Source organism: Bubalus bubalis, chromosome 18 (genome assembly GCF_019923935.1).
Source record: "Bubalus bubalis isolate 160015118507 breed Murrah chromosome 18, NDDB_SH_1, whole genome shotgun sequence".
NCBI lineage: Eukaryota > Metazoa > Chordata > Mammalia > Artiodactyla > Bovidae > Bubalus > Bubalus bubalis.
Genome location: NC_059174.1, coordinates 14,007,357 through 14,028,975, shown reverse-complemented (window position 1 = coordinate 14,028,975; position 21,619 = coordinate 14,007,357). Strand labels below are relative to the sequence as shown.

Sequence of the window (21,619 nt, the reverse complement as noted above, 5' to 3'; positions counted from 1 at the left end):
TGTCATGCAGGCCTTCACTCCCTCTACTCCATCCGGTTTGGAGCCAGAACAGGGGAAGGAGCCTTCCATGGTCCTGGGATTCTCTCTCAGGGCCCAAGGCACTCGTGTGAACACCAGGAAGCAGGAGCAGTGAGTGCTGGCAGTGAACCTGGTGCTGGACGCACCCTCGCTCACGTGTGTTTCCTCCCTGGAGTGGACTCGGGACCAGGCCCTCTCTCTGGAGCAGCTGCTGACAGGAGACATGGGGCTTGCCTGCTGCACCGCACCCCCCGCCCCCCACCCCGCCCCGCGCCAACCTCGTGCATGGGAACACCTGTGTGCTGTGACGTACACAGAAGATCACACACGTGTATTCAAAGATACACGCTTTGAAAGAATTTGCCACAGATGCAGTTTAAAGAGCTGAATCTTTAAAACAAAGCCTTGGAGTTTTTAGCTGTTGATTTGTATGTCTGTTCAGGAAGTTAGGTTTGTGAGTGGTCGTGACTAGAGGTCCTCCTGAGTCCAGGACCTGCCCAGGCCCCTGTCCGCACCTCCTCTCTGTCTTCCACCCCTTCCCCATGTGGAGGAATTACTGAAGAAGACACTGAGGAAATGAAAGTTTGGTTATTCTATAAAAACAATTTCTCAGAACATTTTTAGCAACTCCATTTTACCATACAATTTTTTCTTCCTTGGAATATTTAGTATTTGATTCTAGATGACTATACTGAGAAGTGTATCTGTAGGGCCCATAAATAGATTTTTGCAACATGAAATATCAAGTTTGTTTTTTCCTCTTAATAATGTGAGCTCATGATCCAGGGGTTTATTTGCCTTGTTTTCTGTACAGTGGCTTAAAAATATGGTAGGAAGAAGATAGGATAAAAGTGTGTTTCTCTTCACCACATCGCAGACTGGAAGACCGAAGGGGACAGGGCAGACGCTTCCGATCCACGGAGACAGTGCTGGAGTTACGCCAGGGCACGCCTGCTTCCCTTCTGTGCTGTTTGGTTCATGTTGGGCATCTCTCTGCAAACCTGTCAGGAGCTCCCCTGTTTATACCACTGGTTTATCCTGGACTGAATGGTTTGGCTCCAAGGTCTCAAACTCTCCAAAGATGAAATGGCCTCTGTTTTCCAAACAAAGTTGGAACTGGGTTCTGAGGCTCGAACCTTAGATGGTCTGGCCTGGGCCCTTCCTCAGGTTGCGGCTGCCCCCCCACTCCCCCTCTTTTCTGGGACTTCGCACTTGCCTGTGAAGCCGGGTGTGGAGCCAGTCCTGGGAACCTTGGACCCATGGGCCTGGGGAGGCTCCGGTGATGTGTGGGAAGGAGGACTGGACGCCTCTGAGGTGGCTCAATGCCCTGTGCCACAAGGCTGCCGTCTCGTGGCCCCTTAATGTCCGTACATGAGTTTGCACAAAGATGGTTCATCCAGGGGCTTTATTTTGCTTCTGCAGGTATATAATTTTGCAGTGTTTGGGGACTGGAAGCACGTTTGCATACATGGAATTGCTTTCACTGGTACCAGTGGGATTTAAGCAGTGGGCAGGGTAATAAGGAGAGGGGATGGGTGCTCCTTTAATCTGGAATTCCTTTAATCTGGAATTTTTGTGACATTATCCTCTATTTACAGCTTTCAGGAATCATCTGGTGTCACGGCACATATGTTCAGAGCTGTTGCCAAGGTGACGAGCCTCCTCTCACCACCCACACAGTCCTGCTGGGAGGGGCTGCCTGGCGGGGTCTGTTTACTAAGAGGTCCACAGGCTGCCCCCTTGTAGCTCGATGGCTCAACTGCTTTCCTTGGTAACTTAAAAAAAAATCCTATGATGCGTTTCCCATGGCGCGAAGGGGACCCATGTTGCCTCTGTGGTTGTTTTCAGCCGACTTCGTTAGAAACACACAAGTGACTTGGGCTTCATGTGTTTGTCAGTGGCAATATCCATTTAAACATTTAAAAATATTGCATATAAGCAACTTTAGTCATGACCTGGGTTATGATTTACAGGTTTTCCCTGGGTTAAAGGAGTCTGAAGTGTACATTGCAGTGCTGCGCCTCCACTCCGCCTCCCTGAAGGCTGTTTGCACAGTCACGTATACTCGTGTGTCATTCGCACTCGTGTGGCATTCACAAATGCCAAGTCACTGCACTTTCAGAACAGGAAACATCTACCGTGTTTGGGTCCTGAACCCTCTGAGGATTGGGGCAAAGCTGTGAATGGATCCTCTCGCTGTTCCTTCGGAGTTTCTGGGGCCTCAAGGCTCCCCTGACCCTTGTGCTGTCACCTCTGCTGCCCCTGAACTTGGTCTCAGAGCTTCGAATTCAGTTTCTGTTTAGATGAAAGCTCCTGATTAGTGACTTTGGGTAGAACCTGGTCTTACTTCACAGAAGACTCTTACATGCAGAATTCCTTTTCCCCTTTCTCAGTCAAGCTCTCTTGATAGTTTTACAACTGAAGACATATGCCACCACCAGAAGTGACAGAGAGTGGTGTGAATGACTGTGCCAGTGTGAAGCTGCATCAGGTTTTTAAAAACTATTTATTTATTAACTGTGCTGGGTCTTGGTTGCTGCACGGGCTTTTCTTTAGTTGTGATGAGCGGGGGTAAGTTGCAGTGCTCAGGCCGCTCATGGCAGTGACTTCTTACATTGTGGAGCACAGGCTCTAGGGCATGTGGGCTTCAGCAGTTGCGGCTCCCGGGCTCTAGAGCACAGGCTCAGTGGTTGTGGCACATGGGCTTAGTTTGGTAACTACCAGGCACCATGTGGGGTCTTCCTGGATCAGGGATCGAACCCGTGTCTCCTGCATTGGCAGGCATATTCTTTACCACTGAGCCACCAGGTAAGTCCTGCATCAGGTTTTTAAAAGGATTTAGTTTCTTGTACTTTGATTTCTAGTGGTAAGCCTTAAACTTTTAGGTATATGCGTACAGAAGTGTAGACGGATGCTCACTGGAGCACTGTTTGTATTGCCAGAGTTGGAACAACACAAATGCCAGTCCACAAGAGAAAATCAACACCACACTGCAGTCATAATAAAGTAGAACTACATTTAACAGAAGCCTCGATGAATCCCTAAAGCATTCTGGAGGGCAAAGGTGTATGAGGATCTGCGCAACATGTTTCCTGTAAGAACACCACGTCGTGTGTAGAGGCTGACAGTGCAGCATTAACACGAGTGTGAAGACATGCATGGTGAGGATTAGCCTCAGAATCCAAAATCGTCAGAGAAGAGAGGAGGAGACAGCAGGATTCATCGGGGCTGCAGCTACGCATGTATTATTTTATATAATACATTCCAGACCAAATATGGCAAAATGAACAGAGATGGACGCGTCAGTGCTCCTTTAATCACGCCTCATGCTTTTCTGTTTGCTTCTACGTTGTTACTTTGTTGTAAGATGACAAGGATAGAAAATCCTTCCTGTGAGGAGATCATGAAAGGAACCAACCCGATTTAAGCATGTTCACGGCCCTCCAGATTCCTGGAATGGTTTGGGAAAGAACTAAACCTCAACACTGAACATGTGCGTCAGACAGTGGTGCTGTGGGCTTTGAGGATGCAGAATTGACCTCAGTTGCTGCTGTTGACGGGCTCGCCCAGCCTGTAATTTTTTAAATTAAAGTTTCTTAGTTTTTTTGTGATTTTTTTTGTGTTTTTTTTTTTTTTTGTTTTGTTTTTTTTTAGTATTTATTTATTCCTTCCTTTTGGTTGCACCAGGTCTTAGTTGCAACTTGAGGGAAGTCTTGGTTGCAGCACGCAGGATCTGGTTCCCTGACTAGGGACTGAACCCCAGCCTCCTGCGTAGGGAGCGCGGAGGTGCTGGACCACCAGGGAGGTACCTGTGTTTTGTTTTTAACTGGCAGGTGGTGCGGTTTGAACCAAGCCGGCCACTTGGCACACCTTGGCTTGTGTCCAGGGGAGCCCCCAGGTCCTGTCATGACCCAGCTCCAGCTCTCAGTGCAGTGCCTAGACCTCACCTCGTGTCCCTGTCCTACCTGAATGGGACCTGTGACAGGCAGAGTCCCCTGGAAGCCTCCAGCTTCCTCGCCTGAAGGGGTTTCTGGGTGGGACATGGTTCTACTCTGGACTCCTGGAGCTTCTCACTTGCTCACTTGGGACACTCATTTCCACAGTGCCTGTGAAATAACTGTCCTAGGGCCAGACTTGTAGAGTTTCTCCATATTATGTAGGTAAAATGATTAGTGAAACACAGAATCTTAAATGAGGTTTGTGGAGGCAGTTTGCAGTTCCATCAGCCTGATTTTGTCAGCTGTATGAGAGAGGCACTGTATGTGCAGTGGGAGATTATAAAATACAAATAAGACCAGAAACACATTCCCGCTGGGACCCCAGTGTTACTTGCTTTTCTGGATTCTTGCTTTGTGGATTAATTATATTTTATTATTACCTGTTGCATTTTAGCAAAAACGAGATCCTACTATCTTATAACTGCTGCTTTCTCACCCAGCGGCCTCTGCCTTTCCGTCTCAGACCTCAGAGCAGCTGCAACCTGCCCTTCAGCGTGTCTGTCAGAGCTGGCACAGGATTGGCTCTCTTTTTCTTATAGGGCCAGGGGAAATACCTCAGGCTTTGCCACCTAAGAGGTACTAGGACCACTATTTACAGGTATTGACATGCTGGTGACTCCAAGGAGGGTCTGGCGGGGAGGAAAGCCTGCCCTGGCAATGGGAGGGCTGTCAGAAGTCCTTGCTGGTCCCCTTCCAGCTGTCCCTTTTCTCCAGGGAGGGAGCAGTACGTGCCCACCAGCCTCTTCAGTTTGATTCAGTTGCTTAGTCGTGTCCGACTCTTTGCGACCCTGTGGACTGCAGCACGCCAGGCTGCATCACCAGCTCCCTGAGTTTACTCAAACTCATGTCCATTGCATCGGTGATGCCATCCAGTCATCTCATCCTCTGTCGTCCCCTTCTCTTCCAATCTTCAATCTTTACCGGCATCAGGGTCTTTTCAAATGACCAGCCACTTGCTTTGGGCTAAACTGAGAATGTTGTTAATCTACTGTAAACAAACCCCAGGTTCTGTGATGACCAGTCCCTGGCTCGGACTAGCCACGCTCAGAGTCCCTTTCCCTAGGCGAGGGGAGCAGCCAGAGAGCCAGGCCTGGGGCCTTCCTCAGGTGGAGGTGACCCTGAAGCCAGGGTTCTGAGGGGCCACGGTGCACAGGACGGGGGGAGAAGCTTGGGGAGCAAGTGGCCAGTTGCTGTTGCATAGATGTTGTGTTCATCCCTAGGCGCGGTAATGGCAGCAGGCGCGGCACAAGTGTGTCCTCGGTTCTGAAGGCCAGACTCAGGAGTGGGGGTGCTGATGGGACGCCCCTCGCCAGGCCCGGCAGAGGCCCCGGCCACCCCAGGTTTCCTGGGCTTGTGGCCATGGCGCTGTCCCCTTTCTCTTACCAGGATGCCTGCGCTGGGGCGAGGGTCTGCTCGGAGCACCTTGAGACCCTCACTTGGTTTCCTCTTGCCTGGTCAGGTCATGCTCACAAGTGCCGCATGGAGGGACCTTTGGGGTCTGCCCTTCAGCCCCTTGCAGTGTCTCCCAGAGGGAAACGTGGAGTTTTTCTCTTGTAAACACACAGGTTTTAGGTGTGCGGCGTCAGTGTGCTCACCTGGGACTCAGCCCATCGAGGAGCTCTTCATGATCTGCAGGGGCCACTGTGGGTGCTCCATGTGCTGGGTGCTCCCAGCTGCTCACTGAGTCGTGGACACGCTTTGTTTGCAGTTTCCAGCTGTCATGCACGAGGACCCCTCCCACAGTAAGTGGGGTGTTTGGGCTGATGCGTTTCCCCTGTATTCTCAGTGCCCTCTCACTAAGGAACAATCACTGTTTCTCTGTGAGCTCCACTGCCCCACCCAGGAGTGGCTTTCTCTTGGGTTTTGCCAAAGCCGGCTCTCCAGGGAGGGGGTGAGTTTGGGCGAGCGTCTGCCACGGTCAGCACGTGTCCTGCTCCGAGTGAGCGGAGCCAGTGCCCGGGAAGGGCCCTCGGGAGAGGCATCGGCCACGCCGCCCGTGTCACAAGGGCACAGGGTCACTACGAGCAGGGCCTGGGGCTGGGGCGCGTACAGCTCCTGTCTGGTGCTGGACCTGCGTTTAGAAGGCCTCGGCCAGTGCAGTTGCTCTGAGAGGTCAGCCAGCGTCTCCTTGCTCAAGTTCCACAGTGACACGTCAGGAGCTGAGGACTCTGCGTCCCTCCCTGGTCCCTCATCCCCAAGGCTGGCTGATGGTGACTTTTGGGGCAAAAGAGGTGGCTTCATTATGGGTTTATTTCTGGATGACTTATTTGTTAACTCATTAGGCTTGTTTTGTTCCATGCATCCCCCTGGCAAACCTTGCTATTAAAAGAGGGAAATAACCCACCATTTATTTAAATGTAAGGAAAGCAGAGATGATTGTTTTCTTGGTAGCCTTTTTCTATTTCTACAAAAAGCTTTCTGTTTTAGGAAGCAGAGCGTATGTGGACAGTGTTTCCACCACGGATAGGTCCCTTCTAGGCTGCCATGAGTCTGGCAGCAGTGTCCCCTTTGACAGATGGCTGGGCCAGGGTGGCCTTGGTCCCAGGAAAACCTCAGCAGCACATGACGGGGGCAGCAGCCTTGACGGTGCCTGGCTGGGACAAGTGACTGTTCAGGGCACAGGGGTGTCGTCATGGGGCCCAGCGGAGGACGCGTCTGGGGGCACTGCCCCACGCAAGGTGGGTGCTCACATCTGTCCAGTGACATGGGCAAACCTGCCAAGAAGCTTCTTCCTCCTGCCTTTGTTCTCAGCCTGCAGCGGGAGCCCAGACCTAGTGAACCCATCTCCAAGGCTCCTCTGCCGTGAGACACGCCAAGTGCAGCTGTGAGTGCCTGCTGGTGCAGCAGCATCACCATTTCTCACGGTGTCACAGGACAGGCGTGAGCACTCCCCAGACGCGTCCTCCACTGGGCCCCACGATGACACGCCTGCAGCCCTGCATGTCCACCTGTCCAAGCCGGGCACCGCCGAGGCTGCTGCCCCTGTCACATGCTGCTGAGGTTTTCCCGGGGCCAAGGCCACCCTGGCCCAGCCATCTGTCAGAGGGGACACTGCTGCCAGGACTCACAGCAGCCTGGACCTACCTGTGCTGGAAACACTGCGTCCATGTACACCCTGCTTCCTAAAACAGAAGGTGTTTTGTAGAAAAAGGCTACCAAAAAGCAAGGCACCCTCCCAGGCTTGCTCAGAGGCCAACCTGCAGTCTTCTTCCTAAAATTTTTCAAGTCCACACAGGCCTAGCAGACAACCAGCTGAAGTGCCGCCGGCCACTAGGGGTGAGCGCACTGTCAGAGCACACGGCCCAGCAGGCTGACGTGAACGGCCTTTTTAAAAAGCACTTCTAGAAGAGTGGGGGACTGGGCGACACATGTCCTCAGTGAGGACACGCGGCAGGAATGCACCGTGGGGCGCGTGGGCTGTAGGACCAGACCCCCGGAGAGACCCCTGCTCGGTCACCTGTGCATGGGCACTGGGCCTTCTGGAGGAGGAGGGGCACACAGCAGGTCCTCCTCCTGGGCTCGCCCAGACGGCACCCTGCTCTGCCCTGGGAGGCCTGTGATCACCATGTGCTGGCCACGCGGGGCTGGGCAGCACCTCCCGCCCTGGCACTCTGCTCCGTGTCCATCCCTCTGCCTAGTTTCCTGACGGGGAGATGTCCCTTTATGTCCAAAATGTTAGGCTTGTACAGAATTCTTCTGTCAGCGGTCCTTCAGTTTGTCCAGCAGCGTAGGCCAGCCTGGGGGCACAGGGAGGTATTGAGGGCCGGGCAGAGCGGGAGGGCCCCCGGAGGCCCCAGCTCTGAGCAGGCGGCCCCTCCGCTTCCTCAGAAGGCACCTTTGTAGGCCGGGTGCCTCGGGGCTCCTGGGGGCTTGGTTCCCACGGTGGTGATGGCTGTTACCCGAGCCTTGTGGGAAAGTGCCAGGACAGGGGAGGTGTTAGCACTTTCACACGGGGCTGGTGGCCCAGACTGTGAGGTTGTGTGTCGTATGCTCGTGCGTGTGTGTGTTCAGGCAGGCTGCTCCAGGCTGGTGGAGGCAGTGTCCTCGTCTCGACCCTGGGCCTTGCCCACGCCTGAGGATGGCGGTGCTGAGTCCTCAAGCTGCTTGGCTGCCTGGTCATGTGGCCAGAAGCCCATCGTCAAAGTCACAATTAAGGCTTTTTCGAACCAACTGGCTGGAAGTGTGTTGAGTTTCCTGTGAAGCTCCCGTCACGTCTTAATTTAGAAACTGATGAAAGGTCTACCCAAGGGTGTCATCAGGGGCGGCGGGGCATGTCCATGTTGTGATAAAGTGATCACAGCAGAGGCAGCGTCCAGCCACCCGCTGACTTGGGTCTTGCTGCCCACGGTCTGCATGTGACAACCTGGGGCAGCTGGGGGCCTGGGTGAGCCGCCGTGAGGTCGTTGAGTCCCAGGGTCTCCAGCACAGACCCTCCTGCCCAGTCACAAAACTCCGCTGCTTTGTTTTCCTTCATTGAAGCATACTTGATCTGCCATGTTATATATGTTTCAGGTCCACAAGGCAGTGGTTTGGTGTGTTTATAGATCAGACTCCAGTATGGCTACTGTAAGGTGCCGTCTGTAATTCCCGTGCTGTGCAGTGCAGCCTTACAGCTTATTTCTGTTACATGTAGGAGTTTGATTCTGTTAGGTCCACACCTCTCTCCTGCCCCTCTGCCTTACATCTGCTTGCTGGTGGCCGCTGGTTTGTCCTCGACATCTGTGAGTCTAGTCACCAGTCTGTTGTGTGTTTTAGATTCTGCAGAAGTGGTGTCATGCGGTGTGTGTCTTTGCCTGTCTGACCTACTTGGCTTTGTGTAATGCTCTCCAAATCCATCTGTGTTGCTGCAAAATTTCATTTTTTATGGCTGATTAATAGTCCATCGTGTGTGTGTGTGTGTGTGTGTGCGCGCGCATGTGCATCACATCTTTATCCAGTCATCTGCAGATGGCCGTTTAGGCTGTCTCTGAGTCTTGGCTATTTTGACCAGTGCTGCTGTGCACACTGGGGTGCATGTATCATCTTGAATTAGTATTGTTGTTTTTTCCAGACATATACCAGAGTGGAGTTGCTGGGTCATATGATAGTTCTGTCTTTAGTTTTTTAAGGAACCTCACAGTGGCCACACCAGTCCGCATTACCACCAGCAGTGCGTGAAGGCTCTCTTCTCCACATCCTCCCTAGCATTTGGTATCTGTACGCTTTAATGACGACCATTCTGAACAGTGTGAGGTGGCGCCGCACTGTGGTTCTCACTTACGTTCTCTCATCATTAGCCGCGTGAAGCATCTTCTCATGTGCCTGTTGGTCATATGTGTGTCTTCTTTGGAAAAATGTCTATTCAGGTCTCTTGCCCGTTTTCTGAAATTTTTTTTTTTAATGTTTTCAGTGTCTAAATTCTTTATATGTTGTATACATATTTACATGTAATATACATATATATCTGTATATATACACACACATAGGGCCACAGTATGAGGCTTGTGGGATCTTAATTCCTCGACCAGGGACTGAACCTATGTCCTTAGCAGTGAACGTGTGGAGTCCTAACCTCTGGACTGCCAGGATATTGATGTTTCTATCATTTGGATATTAACCCCTTTTGGTTATATCATCTGCAGGTGTTTTCTTCCACTCAGTAAGTTGTCCTTTTTATGATTTCTTTTGTTGTGCAAAAGTTTAAAATTTACTTAGATACCCTTTGTTTATTTTTGCTTTCATTTCTTTTGCCTTTAGAGATGGATCCAAAAAAACATTTCTGTGACTTATGTCAAAGAAAGTTCTGCCTATGTTTTCTTCTAGGAGTTGTATGGTTTGCGGTCTTACATTTAGGTCCATTTTAATTTATTTTTGTATATGGTGTGGGGAAATGTTCTAATCTGTAATCTTTTACATATAGCTGTCCAGTTTTCCCAGAACCACTTATTGAAGAGACTGTCTTTTCTCCATGTGTATTCTTCGTCATAGATTGATTGCCATAGGTTTTTGGGTCTTGGTCCTGTTACATTGATCTGTGATCTAAATGTCTGTGTCTCTGTCAACACCATACTGTTCTGACTTTTGGAGCTCTAGAATCTAGTCTCAAGTCAGGGAGCATGATTCCTCCAGCTTTGTCCCTTCGCCTTAGGGCTGGTTTGGCAGTAACTCCCTCACCATCCAGTGGTTAAGATTCTGTGCTCCCGGGATAAGGGGCACAGGTGTGATCGCTGGTTGGAGAACCATGCTCCTGCAGGCCATACAAAGCAGCCTTAAAAAAAAAAAAAAGAAAAGAAAAAGACTGCTTTGGCAATTGGGCAAAAATTGTGCTTCTGTGTAAATTTTAGGTTATTTGTTTTAGTTCTGTGGAAAATGTCATAGATATTATGATAGAGATTGTGTTAAACCAGTAGATTGCTTTGGGTCATCTGGCCATCTTAACAGTATTAATTTGTCCCAACTCAAGAGCATAAGATATCTTTCCATTTTTTTATATCACCTTCAAATTTCCTTCACCAGTGTTTTATAGTTTTTACAGTGTAGATCTTTCATCTCTGTAGATAAGTTTTACTCCTAGGTACTCTTTCATGCCGTTCAAAATGGGGTTTCTTTCTTTCTGACCGTTCATTATTAGTGTATAGAAAAGCAACAGATTTCTGTCCTTACCTGCTTAGGCCAGTGTTTGTGAAATGTCCTGACAGCTCCTCATTGTGAGGAAAACCGTCTGTTTCTGTCTTTGCCCTTGACACACCCCGGGAACATGCTCACAGTGACGTCATGAGCTGTGAGCGGTGCCTCCTGGTGCTGTGTTGTGGTTATTCCACTTCCTAAAACATGGCTGCTGAACATGCTGCAGCAATGGGGGCCGAGTGTGGTCAGGAAGCCCGCAGGATGTGAGCTGCATCTCCGGGCGCGCCCCCAAACTCCCTCTCATGCTCGTGTTTCTCCTTTGGTGAAGAGTCTGCTTGTGTCGCTTGTGTCTTTTGTCCATTTTCTGTTTGGATGTTTGTCATTCGTCTGACTTGTGGTGGGCAGTTTGTCTCTTCATCCTGTAAATCCGGTCTTCACTGGGCGGCTTTCAGTTTGGCTGAGATGCAGAGGACCCGTGTTTCCCTTTTTGAATGAATGGCTCTGCTGGTGTCGTGTCTAAGAACGCTGCCCATCTAAGGTCTCAAAGATTTCTCCTACTGTTCCTAAAATTTGTACAGGTTTTTATAGGTTTTTTTGAGATGTATACCTGAGTTCCCATTATTATTTGGAGCACTTGTTAATGATACTGTGTTTTTGTTGTTTTTACATGTTCTTGCTAATTAGTAGACATAGGGTGGATTTTTGTGTGTTGATCTGCTATTTTGCAGCCTCTTTGAGCTCACTGTATCGTGGAGTTTTTGGTAGATTCCTTGCAGTTTTTTGATAGACAGTCATGTCGTTATCCAGCAGAAAGTTTTATTTTCCGTCCCAATTTGTTTTTCTCTTTTCCGCCTTTTCTTCCTCACTCTCTGACTGGTGCTTCAAGGACGATGTCCAGAAGCGGGAGTGGGAAGGAGGCGTGTCCCGTGTCTCACTGTCAGGGCGATGCTGGCTGAGGTGCTGTCCACGCCCCTCCTCTCTCTGAGCGGTTGCTGGACCCTGTGGTGCCGAGGGCTTGGGCCTCAAAGTCTTAGGCTTTGAATGCCAGACACATTTTCTGCATCAGTTGTTAGGATTGGGTGATTCTTCTTCTCTGACCTGTTGATGTGGTGGGTTATGTTGATTAGTTTTTGAGCACTGAACCAGGTTTGCAGGTTTCTAACACCAGCATCGCTGCCCAACCTCTCGGGTCACCTTCTCCACGTGGTGACCCTGTGGGGGTTACTCTGGACCTGGTGCTGGCTCTGCTCTCCACTTCCCCTGCAGCCGCCTAGTGGGTGGGCTTTGTGTCCCTGGCTTTTGGCAATGCTGCAGGGTCACCCAGGGCCACTTTCCCTGTCCTGTCTTTCCCCAGAGCTCTCCTCCTCTGGGTCTTGAGTCTGGTCTTCCTGAAGACTGGTCTTCCTCTTGCTTGTGCTTTTGTCTCTTGGTCATCTCTGTCACATTCTTTCTCTGTGGATCAGCCGTGGAGGTGTGTGGACTTGCCCCCTGTGCTCTTGGTCACCTGAGTTCTCAGGTGGGTGCCAGCCTGTCCCTGTCTTCTCCTGCATTTCCTGTGCATCTTGGTCCTTCTGTGTAAGATGGCTGTTTTCCCTCCTGCGTTTGCAGCCCCTTCACCCCCATCTTCAGAGCTGTGTGTTCACCTTTAATTGATCAGGTTTTCGTTTCCACTCTGGCCGCAGTTACAGTGGCTTGTCGTGTGCTCTGTGCCAGGGGAGGGTCCCCCTGCAGCCTGGGAGCCCTGAGCTGCTGTGCCCTGTGTCCAATGACCTGCCCTTCTGTACATGGCATGGCGCCCCCAAAGGGAGATGGTCACCAGCCCCCCACTTTCTGATCACCTCCTAGGGTGCAGTCTGTCCGTAACCAGCATTTTAAACTTTATTACTGTGAAATGTAACATAACATCTAAAAATCTGCAAAATATTGATAAAAATGTAGAATCTCATTCTCACAAAGTGCACATGGGTGTGGGCTTTGTGTAGAAAACTCCTGTCACACTCCCAGGCGTGACTCCCCTCCACACTTGTACAGCGATCACCACTCGATATCTTAGTCATCCTGTCGCCTCAGTTAGGCAGACAGACAGTATGCCCTTCTCCCCCTGTGACCTGTGAGGTGGTTGGGCCTGTGTGACTCAGTTGCCCCTGGGGCCGCTGGGGCCTGTGTGGTGGGGCTGTGTGCATGGCTCTGTCCGTGCTCCTGTCAGGATGTCAGTTCTGCTCTGTGTCCTTGCTGATGTTCTGTATCTTGTTTTGGTTTTTGTTTGCATTTCTTATCTGGATTTCCTCTCTTGTGAAGGGCCTGTTTAAGTCTTGCGTCCATGTCTGCAGTGGACGTCCACTCTCTGGCTTGCCAGTTTGTGGGTGCTCTCTGCAGAGGCTGCCTAAGGGCTTGCTGGCAGGTGCGTGTGTAGGAAGCTCCCTCTTCTCCTGTGGGATGGTGACCTTTAATGAACAAAACGTGCTGCTTTCCAGGTGTCAGAATTTGCAGACTTGGCCACTATGGTCAGTGCTCTGGCTCTGCAGGTGTCGTCTTTACCTTGAGGCTGCAGAGACGTTCTCTGCCGTCCAGTGCATGTTCTTGCTGGTCTGTGGGTTCTGTGGCGGGGGTGGAATGGGGGGAACCACTGCCGTTTCTGCACGTGGACTTTGCCGGCAGCAGAGTCCTCGGTGGGAGTGCAGCTCGCCCGCCCTGGGCTCGGCCTGTGGGGGCCCGTGTCAGCGTCAGGCAGTGTCAGCACTGTTCTGCAGTTTTTTAAAAACTGTGACATTAATTTTTTAAATTAATATTTTTTTTATGGAACTTGAGGTTCTCTGCTTTCCTTGTTAGGTTTATTAGCAGGGTTCTTTCTTTCTTTCTACAAGATTTTTTCCTACTTTACTCCTGCCGATATGGGCTTCTGCACAGGGATCACTGTGTGGTTTCCTGACTGTGCTCCCGACAGCCAGTCCTCCCGCTCCTGCCTGTGCCCGGGGTCGCCACACAGGTGCTCAGTGGCTGGACCTGAATCCTCACATGCCTGAGGGTTTGCCACAGCAGACCTTTACTGAAAAGTAACTATTTTACAAAAGGAAACAAGATTAGTGAAGAGTGGCCTGGCTTTGTGCAACTCAGATCCACAGGGCATGTACTAAGACAAGTTTTAAAAGTGTGGACTGGCCTCTGCATGCTCTCCTGGTCTGGACACCGCGAGATCAGGGTCCAGGACTCATGGATCTGTGAGGTGGCCACACACACTCAGAGGTACCCATGTCTTGGAGCAAGAGGGGTGAGTGTCCCAGGGCTCCTTGGCTCAATTTTTCTCATCTTGAGACTAGGCAGTCAGTTTTTTAAAAAATTTATCTTCTGCATAATCTTTTAAGTTTTTATGGAAACATTACTGATGAGTTCCCAGGTAGTATGGAGCTTCAACCACTGTCCTGAGTCAGGTTCTGAGATGGTCCAGCTTTGTAGTAGGAAAGTAGAAGAAAGCTGGGAATTCCCAGTTTCAGTTATAGACAGGGAATACCATTTCCGGCCTCAGCCCTGGGATGTGCGGAGGTGAACCTGGGCCCTCGTGTGATGCTGTGCCACCAGACTGTGTCAGCCAGTTATAAGCTGGGGGTCCTTTGTGAACTCTTACCAGTTGACATGGAGACAGAAGACAGGTTCTTGGGAGGCTGGTGAAGGGCAGGTTGGAGCTCCCACTCCAGATGCTTCCGCACAGTATGTTTGAAAAGCCGTTCAGAGCAGAGGCTGATTCTGATTCTAATTGTGATTCTAACTCTGGTGAGCTGTGTGAGACCCTCGTCCAGCACGGCAGGCCCCGGGGGTGTGATCTGGTTGGTGTGACACGCTTTCTCTGACTGCGAGGATGAGGGCTGAGGAGGGCACTGCCAGGAAGACAGAGCAGTGCTTCTTTTCCCTGTTCCTTCTGCCAAAAACAGTGAACAGGCTGGGCGTGATGGACGGGATGTGCGGCACTGTCCACGCCGGGCAGGCTCAGCGTGGGTTAGGTCAGTGCAGCCGCAGGCAGAAGAGACTCGTGAACAGGCGCAGAGAGAGGCTGGCACGTGCCGGGCGGCCAGGGAGAGGCACGCGGTAGTGAGACATCGAGCCGGGCAGAGCCTCCGCTGGGTTTCTGCGGGGAGGGTGGTGGGTGGGACTGACCAACTCCATAGGATGCAGTGGGGTCTCTAGATGCCTGGTAGCTGGACTCCCACGTGAACCCCAAGGCCCCACCATGTTCTCTGTCGTGGGGTGTAGACAGTGCCCTGCCGGGCTCGCCACTGGGTGGTGCGTCAGGAAAAGCCCTGTTCTGGACCCTGACGGGGGAGGGGACCCCTTCAGAAGAGCCACTGCACCCACGCATCGTGCAACGCTGACTGGAGGTGCTTGGGTTTCTTGTGGGGTCACCGAACCTTAATCCCATGTCTTCTGTTTTGAAGCAGACGGTTGATGATGAAGCGATAGCGGCGTGAATGAAGGCCCATTGAGGAGAAACGATGCCCAAGGGTGGGTGTTCTAGAACCCCACAGCAGGAAGAGCGTTCCCTGAGCAGCGACATGGTGGAGAAGCAGCCCGGAAAAAAGGTGAGCTCCCGCATCTGCACGGGGTCAGACCCGGGTGTCGCCCACCTGCCTGCCCGGGCTGCTCTGCTTGTCCCAGCGCAGGGCGCTGGTGTCGGGCCCCCTCTGGGGCCAGCGTGGGAGGAGCTGCCGTGGTCTGGGTGGCTGTGGACGACAGCACCAGCTTCCTCTGAAGGATGTGTTTGTCGTTTGGCAGCAGAGTGCTTTCAGCACTGGGTCCATGGACAGAAGCTGGTGCCTGTCTGAGAGACCCCAGGACCCCGGGTTCTGACCTCAGCTGTGAGCAGGCCAAATGTGACGGTGGCCGTGTGAGCAGTCCTAACCGAGACACTGTTGGGCAACTGGACTCCCAGTTTTGCTCGACCCAGTGTGAACAGGAGATGGGATGTCGACCTGCACCCTTGTGTCCTGTTAGCGTGCTGGTGCCCTGGGCTCGGGGCTGTGCAGCGTGTGTGCCGTGTGCCCCACGCACCGTGACCCCAGTGTCCCCTCCAGGCTGGTCTGCAGAATCCCAGACTCGCAGCCTTCCCGAGGGAGGGCCACCCACAAAGGCGGTCTGTGGCCCGTGCCCTGGCTCCTGTCCAGGAGGAGGGGGTGGTGCACAGATGACCTCATGTGGAAGCTGGGTGTGGCTTGGTGCTGCTTCATCGTGTGGTTTTCGAGCAGGTCTTGGACGAGGCCTCAGACTCCCTGCTCCTCTGAATGCTGGGAAACTGTAGAAGCGCTGGCTCTCAGGATCCACGTGCAGATGCTGAAGCCCAGGAAGGGCCGCAGGGGCAGGGGTCTGCCAGATCTTAGTTCCCCGTCCAGGGGTTGAGCCTGCGCCCCCTCCGTTGGAAGTGCAGAGTGTTAATTTAACCTCTGGACCACCAGGGAGGTCCCCAGACAGGCTTTCTGGTGGCAGCGAAGGGACAGGGTTTTGCCATCCTGGATGGACTCCGGTGGTCCCCGTGACCTGCGAGGCAGGTGTCGCCTGGGGACTGCTGCTTGTCTGTGAGGGCACAGAAGGAATAGAGAAAAAGCCTCAAGGAACAAACTGTGCCGAGTGTGAGCCCCTTCTGCTCCCAATCCAGCCCTCACCCTGCCCCGCTCTGCAGGACCTGGGCTGTAGCTCCCTGTGCTTACCGGGCACAGCTGTGTGACAGCCACACGTGCCCACAGCGGACTCCATGAGGGAAGGGATGGGTCCGACCTTGAGAGCGATGAGCACCCAGACTTGTGGGGTGGAGGGGTGTCTGTGGAGGAGCGCCCAGGGGTTTGCAGGAAGCTGTGGGCAGTGGGCGTGAGGTGGCAAGCCCACAGCCCAGAGCAGTGTGTGCAGTGTGTTTCTGCACACTGTTAGCCAGCTGCTAGGCACTCACGTTTTATTGGAGTAGAAATGCACCTTTCGTTTCTAGAGCGTGGGAGCACCATGATGGAGACCAGGTTTCACAGCACCGCCAGTGTCCTTGGGGGCCATCCCGCCCCCCTCAAGCCTCTGCGCTAACCATGCCTCTCCGCCCACAGGGCGTGTGCACCCACGGCAGGGATTTCTGCTGCTTTCCCGTGGATAGGCTCTTGCTGTCAAGAAGGAGGTTCTCCCTCTGGGGCTGCGTGGTGTCTGCTGTGTGGATGTTCAGCTCCACCTCCGTTGTGCGGATGCAGGTCTGGGATGTGAGCACACATACATTGGGGGGGTTTTCTGCAGAGGTGACAGATAGGGTTTACTAGTTGGGCAAAATGACTGCTCCTCTGGGGGCTCAGATGGTAAAGTGTCCGCCTGCAATGCGGGAGACCCGGGTTCAATCTCTGGGTTGGGAAGATCGCCTGGAGAAGGAAATGGCAACCCACTCCAGTACTCTTGCCTGGAGAAGCCCATGGAGGGAGGAGCCTGGTAGGCTACAGTCCATGGGGTCACAGAATTGGATACGACTGAGCGACTTCACTTTCACTTTGCAAAGTGACTGCACAGTTCTGCACCCCAGAACCTGGTCGAGGTGGACGCGATCCATTCTGACACTCAGTGACGTCTGTAGACAGACACGTGTTTTCCTGTTGTCTACAGGCTCTCTGTGATCCGTCTGGACTCAGTTTTGTTTTGAGCTGCGAAGGAAGGTCCATGTTTATTTTCTTCCCATGGATGTCCACCTGGTCACTGTCACGGGAAGGCTGTCCATTCCTCCTGGGTTGTGGCGGTCACGTGGGGCTCACTTCTGCTCTTTGCTCTGGACCTTTGGCCTTTAGCTTAGGGCCACCTGTTGTGTAATCTTGGTACCTGGTAATTTAATTTGTCCGCTTTCATTGTTCTCCAGAATTATCCTTGTTATTCTTGCCCCTTTGGTTTCCATGTACATTTTGGAAAAGGTTGATCTGCTGGGCTTTGACTGCTCTGAATGCGAAGATGTGTTTGGGAGATTTGCTGGGTTAACAGTGATGAACACAAGTGGCCTCCGTTTTATCAGTCCTGTTTCTGTTCTCAGGGATATTTGTCATCTGCGTAGAGGCCTTGAGCATCTTTTGTTAGGTTTATTCCTGTGTGATGTCTCTTGATATTAACACGGCATGCTTCAGTGTGACTTCCTAGTTGTCTGTAGCGTGTAGGAACCACCCACTTTCTGTCCAGCAGCCTCCCTCACCCACTCACCAGTCTGAAGAGTTGGACTGTATATTCCTCATGATTCTTCCAGGTGTCCAATCCTGCCATCCCTCAGGAAGATCAGGGTTTCGGGGGGGCCCTGCTCTGACTGGAGGAGCCACCCCCTAAGGCTGTTGTCTGGGTGGGCGCCCGCACCCATGGCTGTGCTGGAGTGGAGGCGCTTTCTTAAGTGCACGCTCGTATTCTTTTGCTCATTAAAAAGTGGTTTTGTTTTTCAGTAGTTGTGATTATAGGTATTCTCGCCTTGAACCCCATCTTTTGCAGCAGAGCCTGTGTCAAGTGGGGACACCCTTCTCACAGTGTCTTGGGGGGTGGTGTCAGGATGACTCAGGCCATTTCTGCAGTTGAGAGGGTCATGATTTCTGTACTTTATTTTCTTAATGTGAATTACATTGATTTTTCAAATGTTTTGCATTTCTGACATTGTGATTTGGATTATCTTTTTTCTGTCTAAAGATCAGAGTCACTGGCTGGGCCAGGAGTTTTCTTGGTGGGAAGGTGATGAGGCTCCTGGGGCTTAGCTGGTGGGTCTGTTCTCCGGCAGGGTTGGGGTGCAGGTGGGGACAGGCGGGCCTGTGTCGGGCCTCGCCTAGCTGGCCCCTCTGCGCACTCCAGATGCCCCTGCAGCTTGTGATGTGCTTTGGTGGGACCCCTGGTCACCCAGGGTGTCTTGTTACCTTCCAAGACCAGAGGGCTGTTGGGGCCGCAGGAGACAGGGCTGTGCGGCATCCAGGCCTCAGTGTCCCCTCCTAGGATCACCTGAGGGCCTCGGTGTTGTGAGGGTGGTGTGTGTGGGGAGGATTCCAGAAAGAAAGCTTGCTGCTGGGGAAGGGACCCGCATGGCGGTAGCAGTGCCGTCTTCCGTGTCCGCGCGAGCCCAATGGCCTGTGCGGTGCCCTGTGGGCTGGTGAGCCGGGCACTGCGTAGTTGGAGGTGCCACCAAGTGCGCCCTGTCCCACCCCACTCACAGAGCTCTGTGTGCTGCTCTTTCTGGGTGGGGCCTGGTGGAGTCTGAGCCCTCCACCCCTCCCGCGAGGCAGGCATCACCTCTGGTTCTGCAGACAGTGACACCAAGGCAGACGCGTGACTGGACTTCCCTGGATGGGGCTGGAATGCGGGCTTCTGGGTCCTTAACCTGCCGAGAGGCCAGCAGGGCTGGGAGTGATGGCCACGCCCCACCACCGTCCAGGCCAGCTCCTGAGCTGGGGTGGGCCGCCCACCCTGGGGCCGCCTGCAGGGTCACAGGCCTGCAGTGAGGGCAGAGATGACGAGCATGGAGCGGGCAGGGGGCTGCCCATGGGAAGGAGGGGAGCCCGCTGTCTTGGGTAGACACGCTCCTGTCCAGTGGGAGGCTTCATAGTGCACAGTGGGCACCATTGGTCAAGCCTCTCTGAAGGTGTGTTTGCTCACCTCCAAGTCCGTCCCAGGAGCAGTGCCATGGCTGGCGGGTAGAAGGCTCCATTACCAAGTGTGAGGTGTGTTCTCCTGACACAGGAAGTGAAGTCCTTGTAGATGTGAGGACGTTGAAACTTTAATTTGGGGATGGTGTCTGAAGGTGTTAACTTTCTTTTCCAGGACAAAGATAAAGTTTCTCTAACCAAGACCCCAAAGCTGGACCGCAGTGATGGTGGGAAGGAGGTGAGAGAGCGTGCGCCCAAGAGGAAGCTGCCCTTCACCGTGGGGGCCAATGGAGAACAGAAGGACTCGGACACAGGTACCACTCTCGCCCACCCTCGCAGTCTGGGCTCTGCGCTGACTCCGGGGGGTCCTTCTTGAAGGCCTGGGAGGGGTGCTGGGCGAGGCTCTTTACTGATGGCGGGGTGACTGGGAGCCGATAGGGAAGGTTTCCTACAGAGAATTGCCCCGGCCCAGGGGCCTCCCGTGTTGTCCACCGTGTGTGTGTGTGACCACCAGCTCCTCTTCCTTTGAGCTCCCAGGCACCCGCACTCTGTTTAGCCTCCGGAGAGCTTCACATGGGAGGATAAACGGGTTCCCCTCAGGGCTGCCGACGCACATAAATTAACCCAGTTGTTTGAAGTAAAAGCCAAAGGGTACTGTGAAATGGGCAGAAGCGAGTGCCGTCTTCCCTCACGTGTGGTGGAGTGCATGCAGGAGGACTGGAGACTGCTGCAGGTGCCGTGCTCCCAGGGCTGTTCCGTCTTGAGCTGCTCACAGGGACGAGCTGGGTCCGGGCAAGAACCTGGTCCCCCTGCTGGCCAGCTCACTCCCCTCCTCTTGGCCCTGGGGCTGGAGCCTTCCCAGCCTGCCGATCGTCTGAGCCAGGGGCAAGCATGGGCGAATCCTTGGCACCGCGAGGGGGTCCTGCTTCCCTCAGGATGCAGCCACGGGGGAAGGAGCGGAGGTCCTGCCAGGATGAAGTGGGATGCAGGCCCTGTTGTGTGAGAATTTGCGTCAGGTCACAGGACAAGTAAAGGCACAGAAATGAGATAGACGTGAGAAAGTTGGGAGAAGTGGCAGAGGGAGAAGCCTGGAAGGAGTCTGTTTCCTCCTCAAGCTCCTGCACAGGCGCCCCTGGGCCCCCAGCCCTGAGTCAGCACATGGGGTCGTGTGCTGCAGGCAGGTGGTGCCAGCTGGGGTACGACTTTTTACTGGGAAGGTGGACCAGCCTCCATGGGGTCGGTCCTTCACAAGGAGAGTCGTGGGCATCCTCCCAGGGACCCTCTGGGTCAGGTCTGGTGCAGAGGACACAGCCGGCCCAGACACGTGCTCAGGCTTGAGCGCCTTGGACAGTCCTGGTTTGTGCAGGGCTCAGTGTTGCTGTTGGGTTTCAGGCTTCTTGGATGCTGGGCATCTGCAGGTCAGTGTCCTCCTGCAAGGCCTTCCTGTCACTCACAGGAAGACTGCTGCCCCAGGAAGGGGCGGCCGGGGGCTGGGAGCACCTCAGCACAAGGCCTGTGGGGTGACTGTGTGCAGAGGCCCAACACGGAGCACTCACCCTCCTCCTAATCATCATCGCCCCTTTGGGGACGGGTCCTACTGGACTAGTGACCCTTCAACAGCAGGGTATGAGCTGCCTGCTGGAGCAGGGGGTGACTGTGACCCCCAGGGGCCCACCACTCAGCTCTCTTACCCATTTGGTTTGTTCATGGGGCAAACCAGACTCCAGTAACGGGGAGCGTCATGTCCTTTGGGTCAGTACTGGGCACCTCGCCTGCAGCCCTGGTCACTGACCTGTCTGCCCTTCCTGGTGACCAGCCATCTGGGCGGGATGAAGTCCTCCCCAAGAGGCCAGGGGCTGCAGTCATCCCCATCCCTCCCCCACTGCAGCCGGGGCTCCCTGGCGAGTGCCCGCGTCCCTCCGGCGCCCCCTGCTGGGAGATGCAGCCTGGTTCCGAGCCACCAGTGGCGTCTCCTCAGCTGTGTCCCAGACCCCCACCCCTGCCCTGGGGGCCAGCCTGCCGAGAACATGCACCCAGGACAGTCCAGAAGGGGTATCCTCCTGCCTGCTGCTGTTGCCCAGTGCCAGTCTTGGTGGGACTGGGACCTGCTTCAGATTATTCCGCCTTTTTTTCCCCCCCAGAGCTTAGCTCTACACACACCTACCTGACCAGCACACACCAGGCTTCCTGCTTAGTCTCATGACGGTCTCACTGCCTCCACCTGGGGACAGAGGTGGCTGCACGTGGCTTCCCTGAGGGACAGGGCCTGTTCTGGGGGGATGTGCTGGGCTCTGGAGTTTTGAGAACATGCCCTGCTGAGTGCTGGAGGCCACTTGTGTGACCACACAGGCACTTGGCCACCTGCTGGGCATGGACCAAAGCAGAGTAACACTC

At 53.5% G+C, this 21,619-nt stretch overlaps 1 protein-coding gene across 6 annotated transcripts in view; it reads left to right on the top strand.

Moving 5' to 3' along the window:
• The window catches only part of ANKRD11 (ankyrin repeat domain 11), a 119,188-nt gene that overhangs the window by 77,096 nt on the left and 20,473 nt on the right, over positions 1 to 21,619 (top strand). For 4 of the 6 annotated variants that reach the window (XM_025268539.2, XM_025268547.2, XM_044931176.1 and 1 more), the window contains exons 3-4: positions 15,053 to 15,193; positions 19,401 to 19,539. In XM_025268539.2, coding sequence (XP_025124324.1) covers positions 15,107 to 15,193; positions 19,401 to 19,539 — 226 coding nt within the window. In that variant the 5' untranslated portion in view covers positions 15,053 to 15,106. Of the gene's footprint in view, positions 1 to 5,581; positions 5,759 to 15,049; positions 15,194 to 19,400; positions 19,540 to 21,619 lie in introns of all 6 variants that reach the window. The other 2 variants (XM_025268542.2, XM_025268541.2) reach the window with 2 other exon arrangements.